At 64.9% G+C, this 17,127-nt stretch overlaps 4 protein-coding genes across 4 annotated transcripts in view; 1 reads left to right on the forward strand and 3 right to left on the reverse strand.

Moving 5' to 3' along the window:
* Positions 1-1,131, reverse strand: part of LOC111141477 (transcription elongation factor A2) — a 20,546-nt gene extending 19,415 nt beyond the window's left edge. Inside the window, exon 1 of the mRNA XM_022494057.1 lies at positions 1,084-1,131. Coding sequence (XP_022349765.1) covers positions 1,084-1,131 — 48 coding nt within the window. The remainder of the gene's footprint in view (positions 1-1,083) is intronic.
* The window catches only part of LOC111141475 (SRY-box 18), a 2,115-nt gene extending 589 nt beyond the window's left edge, over positions 1-1,526 (forward strand). The window contains exons 2-3 of the mRNA XM_022494052.1: positions 1-246; positions 413-1,526. Of these exons, the coding sequence (XP_022349760.1) occupies positions 1-246; positions 413-1,248 (1,082 nt within the window). The 3' untranslated portion in view covers positions 1,249-1,526. The remainder of the gene's footprint in view (positions 247-412) is intronic.
* Positions 1,527-10,445: 8,919 nt separating this feature from the next.
* On the reverse strand, positions 10,446-13,912 carry LOC111141474. The gene is made up of 4 exons (XM_022494051.1): positions 13,830-13,912; positions 11,153-11,516; positions 10,902-11,054; positions 10,446-10,722 (listed from the first exon to the last, which is right to left on the reverse strand). Exons 1-4 carry the CDS (start codon positions 13,910-13,912, stop codon positions 10,585-10,587), a joined length of 738 nt encoding a protein of 245 aa, XP_022349759.1. The 3' UTR covers positions 10,446-10,584.
* Positions 13,913-15,106: 1,194 nt separating this feature from the next.
* Positions 15,107-17,127, reverse strand: part of LOC111141375 (pre-mRNA processing factor 6) — a 39,577-nt gene continuing 37,556 nt past the window's right edge. Inside the window, exons 20-21 of the mRNA XM_022493869.1 lie at positions 15,935-16,061; positions 15,107-15,389 (exon numbers count right to left, since the gene is read on the reverse strand). Of these exons, the coding sequence (XP_022349577.1) occupies positions 15,237-15,389; positions 15,935-16,061 (280 nt within the window). The 3' untranslated portion in view covers positions 15,107-15,236. The remainder of the gene's footprint in view (positions 15,390-15,934; positions 16,062-17,127) is intronic.

A 17,127-nucleotide genomic window follows, 5' to 3' on the forward strand; every position in this document is an offset into this window, starting at 1 on the left:
CCGCCGCCGCCCTCGCCGCGCCCGCCGCCCCCGCCTCGCCGCCCAGCCCGCCGCGCAGCCCGCCGCGCAGCCCCGAGCCGGGGCGCTATGGCCTCAGCCCGGCGGGCCGCGGAGAGCGCCAGGCGGCCGACGAGTCGCGCATCCGGCGGCCCATGAACGCCTTCATGGTGTGGGCGAAGGACGAGCGCAAGCGGCTGGCGCAGCAGAACCCGGACCTGCACAACGCGGTGCTCAGCAAGATGCTGGGTGAGGGGCTCGGGCGCGGGCGGGCGCGGGGCGGGGGGTGGGGGGGGACCCGGAGCGGGGCTGGGCCGGGGCGGGCGGGGGAGGGGGCCGCGCCCCACCCTCGCGGTGCGCCCCCGGGGGCTCGCGCCCCCCCGACGGCAGCTGACCCGCGCCCGCCGCCCCGCAGGCAAGGCGTGGAAGGAGCTGAGCGCGGCGGAGAAGCGGCCCTTCGTGGAGGAGGCGGAACGGCTGCGGGTGCAGCACCTTCGGGACCACCCCAACTACAAGTACCGGCCGCGCCGCAAGAAGCAGGCGCGCAAGGCCCGGCGGCTGGAGCCCGGCCTCCTGCTCCCGGGCCTGGCGCCCCCGCCGCCGCCGCCGCCGCCGCCGCCGCCGCCGCCGCCGCCGTCCGAGCCCTTCCCCGCGGCGCCTGTCTCGGCGCGCGCCTTCCGAGAGCTGCCGCCGCTGGGCGCCGAGTTCGACGGCCTGGGGCTGCCCACGCCCGAGCGCTCGCCGCTGGACGGCCTGGAGCCCGGAGAGGCTGCCTTCTTCCCGCCCCCCTCGGCGCCCGAGGACTGCGCGCTGCGAGCCTTCCGCGCGCCCTACGCCCCCTCCGAGTTGCCCAGGGACCCCGGCGGCTGCTACGGTGCGCCCTTGGCCGAGGCGCTCAGGACCGCGCCCGCGCCCGCCGCACCGCTCTCCGGCCTCTACTACGGCGCCCTGGGCGCGCCCGCACCGGGCCCATACCCCGGCCCGCTGTCGCCGCCGCCCGAGGCCCCCCCGCCCGAGGCCGCCGAGACGCTGGGCCCCGCCGCCGACCTGTGGGCCGACGTGGACCTCACCGAGTTCGACCAGTACCTCAACTGCAGCCGGACTCGGCCCGACGCCGCCGGGCTCCCGTACCATGTGGCGCTGGCCAAGCTGGGCCCGCGGGCCATGTCCTGCCCCGAGGAGAGCAGCCTGATCGCCGCGCTGTCCGACGCCAGCAGCGCGGTCTACTACAGCGCCTGCATCTCGGGCTAGGCGGCCGGTGGCCCCGCGCCCCGCTTGCTCCCGCCGCGGGCGCGACTGTATTGCTGTGCACCCCCGCTCTGTCCCTCTCGCAGGCGCAGGGCTCGGCCGCGCCGGGGCGCCCTGCAAGGGCGGTTCCCGCCTGTCCTGGGGCTCTTCCAGGAAGCCCAGGCCTAGGACCTGTTGGCTGGCCCGGCCCGGGCAGTTCCTGAAGCGTCTCACTCTTTTCTGGCAGTGTATTTTCTGGAACCAGGCTGTATTTTTTACTTCGCCTTTTTTATATACTTAATACAATATATTTAATTTTTAATTAAACTTTTAAACTTTTTCTTCCAAGGGGTTTCAGTGACCAAAAGCACCCATGTAGCGAGGCTTTTTAGATACGAAGAGTACCACTGTTTGCCTTAAAGCAGGAGCAGGAGCTGGATCGCCCCTGAGCCAGGCGAGGCCACAATAAAGTGACTGGCTCTCTCCTCTGAACACCCGAGTCTGTGGTTGTTGGGGGAAGGGGGAGAGGGGCACTCAATGACCCTGGCCGTGCCCTTCCCCCACAGAGCCCCCCAGCTTGGGTCCCAAAGCACCCACTTCTCCAACCTTCCAGGCCAGCTGGCAGCACGAGCTGGCCGGACGCATGAGGTGTGGGTGCTCTCCCACCCTCTCAGACTTCCAGTCCCCTTCTGTCCCACCCCCCATTTTAACTGAAGCCTAATAGGGTCAGAAATCCCCCCCACACCCCACCCATGTTTCGTCATCCTCGTCTCCTTAAAATTTTCTTCTAAATAACTACATACATACATACATAAAAATAAATAAATACATAACGAAAACTTTCTTCAAACCCAGGCACTACTGCTCAGGTCTGTCCGCCGCTCCAAGGGGGTTGGCCTGTGACAGCTGTAACAGACATGGCACCCTGGGGCCCCGTCTGTCATTTTTAAACCAGAGTCCCCAGAGGGGGCAGCAGCACGAAGGCTGCTCCCCACAATAGCCTCTCCCGGCTCTACTAGGGACAGAAGGTCAACGACCCAGCAGGGAGGCTCAGGCCTCTCACATGAGCCCTTCCCCACTTGCAGCAGAACCGGACACCCCTCTCTCCAGATTCCTTGGTCCCCAGTCCCTCACGGGGGAGCTGATCGCTGGCACCCTGATGTGGAAAGGTCGCTCACAGCTCAGTGTCCTGTGTGTTGGGGAGTCACGGGGTTCTCCAGACACTGCCTGTGCTCTAGGATGGCCAGTGAGCCGGCTACCCAGGCATGTGTGTGCAGAAGGCTCCCAGCATGGCTGTGACCTTGTGACCACGGGGTATCCATGAAGATGACCACGTGACCCTGTGCGTCTGTGTGTGTCTGTCTGTCCTGAGTCTGCGGCTGAGCGTGTGTGTCCCCACATCTGGGGCTGCTGCCTCAGTGTGTGTGTGTGTGGGGAGGGGGCGGTGGACAGGCTGCGGGACTGTTTTTACAGGTGTCCAGCCTCTCAGGGGCAGTGATGTCACCTCTGCATTGACTGGCCAGAGCTCCCCACCAAGCGGACAGAGCAGGGTGACCGCTGTACCTAAGCCCCCAGCCCTACCGCATCAGCAGCTGGTCCAGAAAACCCAAAGACAGAGCCAGAGGCATGAAGGAACAGAACCAGACAAGCAAGGCGGGAGATGAACTCACAAGTGCAGAGAGACACCCAGGGTGGGTGGGGGGACAGATATAGTCCACGGATGCCAAGGACACTGCTCCTTCTGAGTATACGTAATAAGTATGGTGCCCGGCAGGGACACAGAGGCACAAAGGTTGAGCCAGTCCAGCCACGTCTGTCATGGGCTTGGAGGGGAGGGCACTGAGGCCGCAGTGCTGAGTCCTGGGCTCGTGCGTGGAGACCAACGTGCAGGGCCCATGAGTGTAGGTCACCAGCTCTTGTGGCCAAACTTCTGCTCTGCTCTGGGCCCGCCCCTTAGTGGTGGGACAGCTGACCCGCCCCCTAGTGTCCTGCGTCAGCTGAGCCAAAGCATGCCCCACTGTGGGGACCCAGGGCCTCTGACCCAGGTGTGGACCTCCCTGCCTAGGCTGAACCACTGTCCCGGGTCCCACCTGTTGTCCCACCGCAGAGACACCGCGGGGATGGACATGCAGGGGAGGGTGGTAGATGAGCGGACATGGCCAGCTGTGTCTCCCCTGTTTCCAGGCACAGGCTGGAGTAATAGTCTCCCCTCCCCCATTCTGGGCTCCTCAGACCGCCCCACCCAGAGGGTCCACCCTTCCAGGGCCTATGGGGTCAGTAGGATGGGAAGCCACAAGGGTGCCCCCCAGGGGGACAGCAGGCACCACTGCCCCAGCAGGGAGAAGGCAGAGAGCTTGACACCTGGAAGCCCCTCCCCCCATGGGAGGGCAGTGGGGGGCCCAATTTCGAGCAGGCCCCATGGCCAGGGGCTGGAGGAGTCCAGGAGCAGAATGGGAACAGGAGAGGGCCTCCCACAGAGAGCAGCTGTTTCCAATAGCAGCTCCTCCACGGTGGTGGCTTGGCAAAGGAGGGCGGGGAGGGGTCTCCTCGAAGGCCCCCGGCCCAGCGCCCTGCCTGGGGCCCTCTCTGAGGGGCCTGCCTTGGCCCCCTCAGGAGCAAGCAGTGCCCCCCCGCAACCCGCCCCTGTGTAGGACACAGCCCCAGGGCCTTGGGGGCTCCAGCCCTGGGTCAGGTTTCCCACCGCTCACCCTCCTGGCTCCGCCCACCTGCCTCCAGGAGGGTCAGAGAAGGGAAGTCCCCACCCCCAGCCCCCGCTGAGTCAGGCTGGCCAGGAACAGACCCTGGCGGCCTAGGGCCTGGCGGGAAGTCCCAGCAGCCCTGGCTGGCAAGGGCTACAGCTCCCACGCCCAGGTCCCAGCTGGGCCCAGGTGTCGTGCCCTCCCCAGCAAACAGCCCAGGGGAGGAAGTCAGGGAGGCGGGGGCAAGGAACGGGTTAGGGACACCCTCTCTCCAGTAGACACACCTGGGGACACCACACACACCTCCAGCCGCACAGCCTACCAGGAGGCACATCAGGGCCCAGGCTGTGCTCAGATGCCCCACCCCAGCCTGGGCAAGGACGGACCTACAGCAGCTCCTCTCAGCTGGACACGCACCCGGACAATCCAGCCACTGAGCCACACCCTACAAGTCCTGCCCAGCACCCGGGCAGCCAAGTCAGGGCGCCTTTGCCCTGGAGTCCGCCCTCGGACACAGAGCTGTAAGGCCACATGGCCTCCAGCACTCTCCTCCCAACGTTCTCCTCGACAAGAAGCCCTCCGGGGTGAGCGGCCACACGCAGCCCTCCGGAAACCCCGCCCCCTTCTCTGTGGATTGGCCTGTCCTGCACATGTCACAAAAACGAAACTGTACGTGCATTAGGAGTGCGGCTCTGTCCACTGAGTGTGACATCTTCAAGGTTCGTCCTTGGTGTCACGTCTTTCGTTCGTTTCGAGGCAGAACCATACTCCTCTTCGTGACCAGACCGCGCCGGCCGACGGCGCTGGGCTGTCGCCCTGCTGTGCGACTGTGAGTCATGCTACGGCGAGCGCTCGGGCACAGCGGTTTTGTGTGGACGTGTGTGTGTTTTCATGAAAGTTGCACACATTTATACCTGTGGGCAGGTGGGCTAAGCACATCAGAGCCCTATGCTACAGCAGCTGCCCCCAGAAGGGAGGTCCGGAGCAGCTGACCTGCAAACCCAACAGCCCAGCCCAAGCCTCAGTCTCAGTCCTCCCCACATCCTACCCCACTCCTGCCCCAGGCTGAGAAGGGGTCCCAAGGACCAGGCTCCAGTCCACAGAGGGTCTCAGCCAGGGGTGTGGGAATTCCTGGCCCAGGATTGGGGAGAGAGCCATGGGAACACCCAGGTTCCTCCTCATTGTGTGCACAAGTCTGCTCGGGCTCCCTCCCCACCTGTAGGCCTGCGTGGACACCAGGTAGGGTTCAGTGGGCTGGCTCAGCGCAGTGGGAGCTCCCCACCCTCCACATGTCGGCTGGGGTCCCACTCTGTCCCCCAGAACACAGCCCCAACCCTCACTACCCAAACCTGTGCCCCAGGACCCCGCCCCGTATCCCACGCTCCTGCCAGCCTGCGCGCCGAGAAAACAGGAAGGGGTGCGCGGCGGCGGCAATGCAAGGAGGAGCAGGAAGTGGACGCCGGGTGCGGTGCTTATCTTGGGCCCCAGCTGGGGACCCCTGGCCTCACGCCCCGCACAGGCCCGGTGCACTGGAGGACAGGGCCTGCGCACCTGGCGAGGAGCCCCAGCCACCTCCCCCCAGGGGACAATGGTCCCAAGCAGGCTCTAGGGGCAGGACCCCACAGAGCCAGGCTGTGCCGCTGCACAGACGTGAGCAGAGGTCCCCTCGAGACACAGCTCGGGGTACCCAGTGGGCTCAGCGGGAAGAGCCTGCACCTCTCCATCTCGGGGTTGTGAGCTCAAGCCCCATATTGGATGGAGCGATTAGTTAAAAAAAAAAAAAATGAACTTAAAACAAACAAACAAACAAAACCCCAGCCACAGCCCAGAGGTGACCCAGGGACCAACGTCCAATCCCAAACTGGCCCACCTCCCCCACAATACACTCCCCTTCCCAGGTCCTGACCTTCCCATTTCCCCCCAAACAAGGACTCACTTCCCCCAGCAAGCGCTAACCCCTGCTGGTTCTTCAGGAGGAAGGCCTTGGAGGTGGGCTTCGCTGGGGTTGGGGGGATAATGGTGCTTGTTTTCGTCTGTGTTTACAAAGCCGGGTCTTTTCCTCCGGAGGGGACAGGATGGGGACTGTCCCTGGGAGCCCCCCAGGGTCCTGCAGGCTGCTGGCAGGGACAATGGGCTCCAGCACCTGGCATCCCCCTCCCCCTAGCCCTGAGCACTGGCTTTGCTTCCTGGAGCCCGGGTCGTGTTGTGTTTGTTCCCGCACCAACTTCAGCTGGCCCAGGCCGCCTCCATGCACACCTGCAGGCCGGGGGCCCACACGCGGCCTCACACGCAGGGGCCCAGTGCCGGCCAGGCCAGTGCACCCTTCAGCTCTGGGCGCAGATGCTTCCTCCTGCCAGAGCGTGAGCCCACGCCCCCTTGGCGCCCAGCGCCAGGTGCAGGGCCCGGCGAGCTCCCATCCTGTCCCGCGGCCGTGGCTCTGAAAGCACGGGAAGTGCATCTGCCCAGGGTCTGGGCGCGGGTGACGCTCGGCTTTCCCACCACCTCCCCTTGATCCACGGGCTGGGCAAATGGAGGGACCCCTGAGGGAGGGGACGTGGAGGAGGGAGGGGCCCTCTGAAGGGTCGGCACGAGGGGCTGGATGGACCCCCCATGTGGTCTCTGGCGCCTGCAGAGAGGCAGAGGTGGGAAAGGGGGTGGGGAGAGAGGAGCGGGTGGTCAGGGTGGGGAACACACAAGTGGCAAAGTCGGGATGAACTTTTTGGTTTTCCAACCCAGGGCCGAGTTTGCCAGTCGCCCGTGTTCCAGATGTTCTTTCAAAAGCTCCCAGTCTGGGGAGGCTGCGGGACACAGGCTCCCCTTCAAAGTCGGCCTGGCCCCCTCTCCTTCTGGCACTGCACACGGGGGGTCTGGCTCCCTGGCTTCAGGAAGTTGCACAACCCTGGCCCGTGCCCCGCGGCCCCATCTCCCACCCTGGCACAGCCCCTCCTTCAGGGACCCAGCCCCCCCCTCCCTGGAAGCAGCTGAGAAGGCATGTGGACAGGAGGGGATGCCACGGGCTGAAGCCCCCAAGCTGACCATGAGCCTGCCCCAGACAGCGGCAAGGAGGGATGCGCAGCACAGGCCCACAGCTTTGTCCCTGGTTGTGTCCCTTCCTCTCTGCTGGCTCCGGTCTGATCCAGCCTGCGGTTCTGTGCTGTGATGGGCAAGCACAAGGAGGGTCTCAGTGCCGAACACGCAAGCAAACACCATGGGGTCTGAGCGCGCAACCCTGGCTTGCCCTCTGCTCTCTGTGTCTTGGCAGGTCACTGTGGCTCTCCTCCTGCCCCCAGGCCTGCTCTGGTTGGGATACCCTCACCCTGGGCCAGTGGACTTTGTCCCAGGAGCCAGAAGCCCAACTTGCTGCCATCCTATGTGAGCCACAACATGGCCATGGTGGGATGGTGGCCCCAGGAGAGAGAGGGCCACCTCCCAGCGCCCATGGGTCGGGGCTTATTTAGAAAAAAGGCTCTTGATAGGTGTGTCTCGGGATCTTAAGATCACCCTGGATCACCCAGGTAGCCCGTAGCCTGGGGGCAAAGACCCTCCTGAGGAGGAGGAGGCTGGGACCCCAGGGGGGCTCAGTCGGTGAAGCGTCTGCCTTTGGCTCGGGTCATTATCCCGGGGTCCTGGGAGAGAGCCCCGCTTTGGGCTCGCTGCTCAGCAGAAACTTGGCTTCTCCCTCTCCCACTCCCCCTGCCTGTATTCCCGTCTCTCACTGTGTCTCTCTCTGTCAAATAAATAAATAAAATCTTCACACACACACAAAAAAACCCAGAAGGAAAAAGCTCCGTGGAGGAAGGAGCCTGCTGTGGCTGTGGGAAGCCGGGCTGGATGTGGCCCAGGAGGGAGCACAGCCCGACGACACCCTGATTTCCAGCCCATGACAATGACTTCGGGCCTCCAGTCTTCAGGACCACGAGGGAAGAAACCTCTACTGTGTTAAGCCACACCATTTGGGACCATCACAGCAGCCCCAGGACACTGATACAGATGTGGTGTGCGATTTGGTGAAAAGGGTCCCGGCCTCCACACCCACAATGCTGGCCTGTTAGCAAGCGGTCGGCAAGACGACGTGTGGGTCTCCGCCCGGCATGGAGGCTGCTCGCTCTAGCGAAAGGCCAGGAGGACAGTCGGGTGGGGATCCGGGCTCATGCTGAGAACACGTCAGGAGCAAGACTGGGGCCACTAGGTTCTGCCGGCTCAGGCCAGAGGCCTCCAGTCCCTGCCCCAACAAGTTCACCTTGCCAGGGCCGACCAGAGTTAGACTTCAGGAGGGCTGCCTGGAAGAGGGGGGCTCTGCCGGGCAGGAGGGCTGGGCCAGGTCCAGGACACATGCACCTGTGTGTCCATCCTCATGGCCAGCCCCTCAGCACACCCATGTGTGCACACTCACTCACACACACACAACCACATGGGCTCTGGAAGGATCCTCCAGGGAGAACAGTAGGGTAGGTGTGCCCGTTCACGGGGTCGTGGTCTAGGACTCAGGATTGTGTCCCTGAAACTCTGAGGCCTCTGCTCCCTTTCCTGCCACCTCCCACCCGAGGCTGTTGCTCAGCCTTGGCAGATGGAGGGGCTGCCCCCTCGCCACACACCCCTCCCAGGAACGGCCTGGCTGCTCTCAGCAGCGGAAAGGCGGCACTGTGGGTGGACAGTAGGCCTGAGCCCCAGAGGTTGTGCTCTGATGCCACTTGGAGAGGAATGCTGTCCCCTCAGGCTCTGGGTCTGGGCCAGACCTCAGTGCAAGGAGCCTGTTGGGAAACAGGAGCAGGGTGGGGGCCTCCATGGAGAGCCTGTCCCCCTCCTGTCCCTACACCCACACCCTTACACTCTCTTACTGACCTTCAGCCCTCCACTTGGTGGCCCCCTAACTTATGCTCCAACCAAACTGGGACTTTTCCTCCCACCCCAAGATGCAGGCAAGGGCAGAGGAGTCCAGCGACAGGAGCTGCAACACTCACGTCTGCTCCTCTGCCAGCCCTCTCCAAGCCCACACGAGGACACATCCAGGCGCTCAGGGCAGGACCCTGGCATTGCCTGGGTCACTCCTCACCCCTCCATGTCCAGCCCACCTCCTTTGGCCCCACCTCCACCACACGGCCCCACATTCCATGTCCGTGCAAGGCATAGAGATCTTTCATGATCTGGACTCCAGCACCGGCCCTCCACTTAGACCCTCCAGCCCTGGGCCACTTCCTCAGCCCGACTGAGCCTCCTTCCGTGGCCTCGAGCTCCAGACCATGGCACACGCACGGAGCGCGGGCTGCAGACACCAGAGCCGTGGAATGCTCCACGGGGCACACGGTACCTGCACCGTAGGTGTCCCCCTCATCCCGCGACGGGGCCCCCAGGGCAGCTGCACACTGTGGTGGCAAGCAACAGACGGCCCGCTGAGGTCTGGGAAGCTTGGCTCCCCGCCCCGAGCACAGGGCGCACATGGGCCGTAACTGTGCTCCAGGCCTGGGTCTTGCCCAGCTCTTAAGGCTCGGGGCTGTTGTGCTTTGGGACAAGGGATGACCTCCCAGGGCCTGGGTCTCATCAGGGACCCTTGTTCCGTCGCATAGACTAAACGTGCTCACACGTGTGCGGCGGGGAGCTGGGTCCAGGTCAGCTAGTCTGGCTCTTCATGTTGTGCTAGTGCGGACTGACCCGCCACCACGGCCCTTCTGGATCCCCGGCCTGTCTCTGCTCTGCCAGGGTACCCCAGAGGCAAGGCCTGCTCTGCTGCCTGCTGGGTCCGTCCACCTTCCGCAGAAGAGTGTGACGGGTGTTGGGTCCAGCAGGTGTCCTCCTTGGCCAGGGGCTCTTTCTACCTGACCCTCTCTCCCTCCCCATCGGGTGGGATTGGGGAGGGGGCCGTGGACACCCAGGTCTCTGCGGCTGTGGCTTGGGGAGTCCAGGATCAGCCCATCACCCTGCCAAGCAAACACACAGTCCCAGAGCACAGGAGTGGATCCCTGACCAGCCTGTCCGGGTCCAGAGGGGGGCCGTGGCCGCCCCTCCCGGGGCCGCAGGAAACGGCCTGGCCCCACTTGCAGCCAGAGCCAGCGACTCTGGCTTCCCTTCAGGCCCGTTTCCTTTATCCGGTTGTTTTGCTCTGAATTCACAAAGCTCGGCCCTCTCTTCCCCTCCGTGTCCACCCCTTCCCCCACTCCAGAGCGGAGCAGGACGGATACCGGACATTTCAGGGCCCGCTAGAGCCCCCCCACCCCCACCCCCACCCCCACCCCCCCCCCCGGACCGCCCGGAAGGGGAGTCCCACGCGGCGTCCCGACCGCCCCCTGCTGCCCAAGGCCGGGAGCGCAGCGCCGCCGTCCTCGCGCAGGTGCCGGGCGCGGGCTGGCTCCGCCGGCGAGTGCCGCGCGGCCCCCAGCGCCCACTCCCCGCGCGGTCGCAGATGCGGGGGCGGCCGGCCCCACCGCCGGCGGGCTAAGGGAAGACGACCAGAGCGCAGCACCAGCAGTTTATTGAGTCCTGGCCTGGCGCCCGGAGCATCATCTCCAGGTCTCGGGCCCTCGGAGGAGCGCGGGCCGCGGCGCGGGAGGGGCCGGGACCCCGCGCGGGGCCAACCAGAGGGAGGGACCGCGCTCGGCCCCAAAAGAAGCTCGAGCCCAGGCCCCGCGGCCCCGCCGGCTGCTCCTGGGCCCGCGCAGGACGCGCGCTAGGGACCCCCGGGGGCCGCCGCCCGCAGCGCGAAGAGTTTCTCCCAGCAGGTGGCGACGGCGTCCAGGGCGCGCACGAGGAGCCGCCTCCGGCCGCTGCGACTCCGGGGAGGGCGCGTCTTGGGCCGCCGGCTCCGCTGTCGGGGACGGGACGGTCAGCGCGCGCCCACGGTCCCCGCCGTCCCCCCACCCCCACCCCCAGGCTCTCGTCTGGCCCCTAGAGCTCCCAGACGGTGCCCCCGCGGGGCCACGGGAGGCGCGGTGGGGAGGGGGGGCGCCCGTGGAAGGGGAGGGACCCGGCTGTGGGCCCGCGCACCTGGCTCAGCATCCCGCAGTGGCGCCGCATCACCGCCTCGGTGCGCAAGGCGACGGTCCACGCTGCCTTCTCCAGGGCCCCGCGGCGGCCCCGGGCCACCACCCTGCGCAGGGTCCGACCCAGGGACGCGATAGACAGTAGGATACCGTGCTCCTGGGGAAGGGAGGGAGGAAAGTGGGGGCTGGGGAGAGCCCTGTGGGGAGGCCCCCAGAGGGAACCAGAGGGCAGGGGTGGGGGCGTGGACTCCGTACCTTCTGGGCACTGCAGACAGCTCCCCCCAGCCCCCGCCATGCAGGGCCCGCAGCTCCAGTCAGGTTTTTGTGAATGAAACGGAGGCGTGGGGAGCCTGGCCCCGGCCACTCTGCCCCTGGCCCAGGCCACTCTGCCCCTGGCCCAGCCTGCCTCACAGCTGCCTGCAGGTCCTCAAAGATGACGGCGCGATAGTGGCGGAGCACATCAGGGACGCTGCAGGTGCGGAGCCCGGACTGGCCTGGCGCCATTCCCAGCAGAGCCAGCAGGATTGCCCAGATCGCAGGCTTAGGAGGCACCTGGAAGGGACTCGGCGTCAGGGTGGGGGTGCCCAGGCCTGTGCAGGGGGCCTCCCCTCTGGCCACCCTTCAGGCAATTTGCTTTGGACAGTCCCCCAAGACAACCATCCAGGGGGTCTCGGAGCTGGTATACAGTGGAGCTGTCGCTGTGCCATTCAGGACTAGGCATGGATCTAGCAGGACAGACAGACAGTGGGCCTGCACACCAGACAGCTCAGCGCTCATGCAGAGATCTGTGGGGTGGATGATATGGGCACGGGGCAGGGGGCTGGGAAGGCAGGCCCACTGAGCCAGGAGGGGACAGGGGCTCCAGAGGCAGGAGCACGGGGCCGAGAGCCTGGAAAGCTGCGGGGCAGGGCTGACCTCGGTTTAGGGACAGCCTCTCCCTGGGCCATGCCTGAACTCATCCCCACACTTCCCAACACAACCCCCAGCAGAGCCAGGCTCTCCTCCAGATGAGCAGCCCCTGCTCCCCAGAACACGGCTCACCTGTGGGTCCCCAGAGCAGGGGCAGAACTGACCTACTCCCACTCCTCACCAACAGAGCTGTCACAACCAGCTCTCACAGCCATGGGAAACGGGGTACCCCTGCACCTGCAGCCCAACCAGGACAGGGCTGAGGGCTCATCGCTCAAGGCCACACCCCTTTGGGAGGGGAAGGCTTGGGGAAACCCCCAGAGGCAAGGGAGGAAGGGGCCGCATTGTGGCCCCATCACTCTTTCTCCAGGCCTCCCCCTCCAGAAGGGCCTGGCACGGGGAGAAGCCCACCCCCACCCAGAACCCCAAGCACCAAACACAGAGAGCAGCTAGTTCCCAAACCCGGGGCCACACACCCACCCTTAGGCCCCCAGGCAAGAGTCCAACAGCCACTGGAAAATTAATCCTGTGAAGCCAGCGAGACGCAGAACTCGACTCCGCTTCCTGGCCCAGGGGTGAGCCTGACTGAGCAGCACCCCATCCGCACAGAGCCCTGGGGGGCGGCACTGGCAGGAGGAGCAGACTCGATCTGTTGGGGCCCCTCCTCCAAGCTGCCCTCAGACATGCCCAGCAGGTCAGAGGTCCAGCCAAAGCCAGAGCTGTGGGTGCTGAAGGGAGAGCCACGTGGGGCAGGCTGGCCACCTCCCAGCCCAGCCAGGAAGGACAGGGCAGCCCTGGCACCAGGAGGCTGACCTGGGGGGCCAGGAGACCCCATCCTTCCCCACATCCCCCGCCCCCCACCCCTGCTGGGAACAACAGGCAAGAGCACCCAGGTCCAGGTCTGGCAGGCCGAGGTGACCGGAACCAAGGGGGATTTCCCAGTAGGGCACAGGAGGTCGCAGAGCCTCCCGCAGGCTGCACTCACTCCCTAACCCTCCGCAGCGCGGCCGTGGGTGAGTCCCTCAGCTGCCCAGCGCGGCTCACCATGGGCCTCTCAGGGCGAGGCCCTCCCTCACTCCCGGCGGTGGGCCTTCCACATGATCCTGGGTCCTCAGGTAGGGAGTGTGGCTGCCGCTCTAGGGCCTCCTGCGCCAAGCCCGGCCCGCAGGGCTTCCCAGGACAGGCTGCGGCAGGGCGCTGGCGGCAGGCAGACAAGGCTTTTGAAGTTGGCTCCTCCGAGCAAGGGAGGGAGGGAGCGGGAGGGAGGCCCCAGGATCCCAGCCCTACCCCCTCCCTCTCCCCACCTCCTATCCAATTGCTTCTTCAATCAACCTGACCCTGGAGCCCAGCAGCTGCGGGCTCTCTTCCCACCCAGTGGGTCTCGGACTAAGCCATCAGCCCCAGCAAGATACACTCAGCTGAGGCAGCGGTGGGGTGTCTGGTGGGCAGGGCAGGGCCCAGCTGCGGGGGCGGGAGGGGGAGGGCAGCCAGGACAGGCCAAGGGCCCTCCACGGGGCCTCCTCAGCGGTCAGTAGGTGCTGCCTCTTCTGGGAGCCTGGCTGCCGGCAGAGCGAGGGGAGCTGGACCTAAGCCCCAAGCTCCGTCACAGACACCGGCCCCCGCAGGTCCCAGGTGTGGGACGTCCCAGGCTCCTCCTGCCGCTCAGCCCTCCTGGGCTGAGGGGGTCTTCTGCTGGGGGCAGTCGTGGCCGCTTGCCGTAAAAGGCTCTCCCGGAGCTGGGCCGCCATACCCCTGCCTGGCAGTGCCCAGCTGGTCATCCCTCCAGCCCACACCGCAGAACAAGGGCAGCCTCCAGAAGCCAACGTGCCCTGAGCTGGACTGAAGAAGCGTCAGCTACAGGAAACCCACGGTCTGTTCTTTTCCCAGGGAGGAAAGCGGTCTCAGCACTTCAGAGCAAACGAAGGAGAAGGAGAAGATGACTCCTTCCAAAGGAGAAGATGACATTCACACCGGATGGTCCAGACGCAATGGAACTTTCCGAGGGCTCTGCAGAAGGCCTCACCTGACAGCGAGCTCAGAGGGGTGTGGGGGAGAAGCCACGTCCATCTCAGGGCACAGAAGGGTGCCAGCCACCCCCGCGACCATGGCCGAGTCACTGTTTCTGCCAGGGCCCTGGTTTCTATGTCTGTGTAGGAACTGGCTGGTCTTCAAGGTCTCCAAAGCTTCAGGACCCCGTCTTCAATGTAACAGGCAGGATCCCCCTCGCCTCCTCCAGGAGATCGAAGGAGACACCTCAGTCTCCATGAAGACCCTGTGAGCCTCCCCGCACTGCTTCTCAGGCCCGGCCCTCGGGGTGAGAAGAAGAGGAGGCGTCTCCCTACCCACAGTCTATGAGGGAGACCCAGGCCACACGGGTGGTCTGCCGCCCACTCTGGGCTGGTGGCGTCCGTGGGCTCCCAGCACTTCAGAGGTGGACCCAGCAGGGCCTGCGCTCTCCAGGCAAAGGTGCCTGTGCCTCAGGAGCAACGTCAAGGCAAGTGCTCCCCAACCCGGGCCACCCGGGGAGGGGCTGAGCCATGGGTCAGTGACTGAGCCCCACCACAGAACCCCTCATCCATGTCACCCAGGGGCTGCTCTGCAATCTTCTCTCATGAACATGGGGGAGCAGCTGCCCGCTACTCTTCTCTGCCCTGTGCAAACAACCGGCACCTCTCCCCGGCCCACGGCCTCCCGGCAACCCACAGCCTCTGGCCACATGTCTGCACCCTTCTAAGAGAATCCGCTGGTTGTGTCCAGAGCCTGAGCAAGGCCTTTGTCCTCACACAGCATTCGCAGTGAGAACACGCTAAGCCTCCCAGGTCACGTATCTTTCAACCCAGAGATATGCGCAGTTATAAGTGCTTCAGAGCAAAACTGCTGATTATAAATCAGCAAAAACTTATCCACGCAAATGTGAGAAAATCGCTTCCTGGTCACATTTCCCTTCAGCACACACCCGAGGGGCCTCACAGTTACCCCTTAGCAACACACTGTGGAAGACATGTTAGGAAGTGGGGCCTGGTGTCTGCATTGCTTAGGAAAGTTACCTACCCGGGCGGGCAGACCTGCAGGGTGCCCCCCACCCAAAGGGGACAAAGGAGAGCCTGTCCCAGCTGCTCCCAGGACGTGACCTGCCCAGCCCCTTCTCCCAGGGAGGAGCACAGCTTCCTCTGAGGTACAGAGGCCGTCTGCAAGTGGCCCCCGTGAAAACAGGAACCTCAGTGAGCTGACTGGGGTCGCAAACCTGAGTCTGCTCGTGGTGGGAGGCGGCGCGGAGAAAACCTGCAGGGCACCAACCCGGACACGCTACCTGGAAAACTTTTAATTAAAGAGCAGGACAGACAGCTCGGGGCCCCTTCCACCCTCCCACCACTTCGTGCTCCTGCACGTGCTGCCCCAAGGGCCGCGGAGACAGAGCCTGGACAGACCATCAGAAGGTGTTCCTGATGTGGGCCGCCACCAGCACGAGGATCTCCCCGATCTTCCTCTGCCAGTTGGCGATGTCCTTGGACACAGCGCACCACAGCTCCCCGTGCCGGGGCTCGGCGTTCTCACAGCGCCTCCTCACCTCCTCTCGCTGCTCCTGGGCAGGGACCAGCGGGCATGTGAGTCAGGCGAGCCCCCTGCTCGGGCCACCATGCTCACCCAGCTCCACAGGCCCGGGCCTGGCTGGCAAGGGGGCAGAGCAGTCTTTCCGGTGTGTTCGTCAAGATGGTCCCTCCGCCACGGGGCAAGCCCCACCACACGGACCCTCCCCAGAGCTGATTTCAGTACACACGTGCGGAGCCAAGTCCAGCCCACGTCTGTGCCGTGCCTGAGTGCCCCGAGCCTGCCTTCTCTGCACAAGGCGCTGCCCAGATTCCACGTGGCACAGCTCCCACCTCCCGTGGGAACCCCAGGACAGCCTGGCTATCCCCCACCCCCACGAGCACAACTTTGACAATGTTTGGTGCTGGGGGTGGCGGGGACGAGCGGCTGCTGCCTAGGCTTCCCTGCACGCTGCCCCTGGGCTCATGTGTAGGACAAAACTCGCTGGGGCACGAGGTGAATCTTTAGGGCCTGACCACCACCCCCACTGGTACTGTGCGGCCACACCCCAGTCGCTGGCCACCGTGTGCAGCGCCTCACCTCTGTGCCGTGCTGCAGCTCAAACTTGTAGAAGAAGGCCCAAGCGTCCCCCAGGTCCGAGTCGATCTTGACTGTGCGGTGGAACCACTCCCTGGCCTTGGTGATCTTCCGCTCACTCCAGAACAGCCTGTCCGGAAGCATCGGTGCGGGGACCCGTAAGTGGTGCCGTCTGGGTGCCTGAGCGGTGCTGGCCGGCATAAGCCACAGAGTGCCGGGGCACGGCCCAGCCCTGGTCTCCGACTGCAGCTTGCCCGTGTGAGAGGCGGACGGTGAGCCCAGTGCCTGCGGTGGCCAGCAGACTCTGCCCCTCTCCCTGGCGAGCCCCCAGGCTCCCAACAGGAGGGCCGAGGAATGGCGCCTGGCTCCCTGGGGGTCGCTCCAGGTCACTAACCTTCAACCGTCCTTCAAGGGCCTAAACAGCTACTTCTTAAAAAACCCACACACAAGAACTTGGGTTCCTGTAAGTCATTACCTTCCTCTGGATGAAACACTAGAGGATCAACGTAAACCTGACAAAAACCTAAATTAAGACTTTGATCAGAGAAAGTGAAGTTTCAACCTGCTCGTCAATGGACACCTTCTGGGTCATTCTGCCCACCCCTGGCCGCCTCCAGCAGGACCCAGCCCACGTGACAAGACGGGCCTCGGGTCAGCCCCAGGTACCTGAACCCGCAGCAGACGCAGACATCCGAAGACCACGCCCATGCTAGAAGCCACTAGCGAGGAAGTTGAGAAACCAAACCAAGGACCCATGAGCGACCTCCCAACTCGCCAGTGCCGGCAGGAGGCAGGAGGGGTGACCCTCTGACCGCCCGGAGCTCCAGGGGGCTGTTCCTCGAGCACCTCCGGGAGCACCTCCGGCCCCATAGCCACAGGCGCCACAGCAGCCCGCACCGCCGGCCCGCGGTCCCGCCGCTGCCTGGACCGCCTCAGTTACCACAGAGTGACTCCGTGCCCTGATAGCTTGATTGTTTTTTAAGCCTTGTGGTATTCTTAATCGCTTGGTGTTAGATAAACTATGCCTTAAAGAGCACAAACCCTGATAGCAGGTACACCGAACAGCAAGGAGTGACTTATTTACTTTGCAAAGCCTTTTACGAGGGTTTATGGCCGCCCTATCAGGGAGTCATACAGAACAGTCGCCCCCGGAGGCGGAAGCACAGGGAGGAGGGAGGGGTCCCCAGCGGGCTCAG

This window comes from Enhydra lutris, unplaced genomic scaffold (assembly GCF_002288905.1).
Source record: "Enhydra lutris kenyoni isolate GAN:26980312 unplaced genomic scaffold, ASM228890v2 scaffoldscaffold6, whole genome shotgun sequence".
NCBI classification, from domain to species: Eukaryota; Metazoa; Chordata; class Mammalia; order Carnivora; family Mustelidae; genus Enhydra; species Enhydra lutris.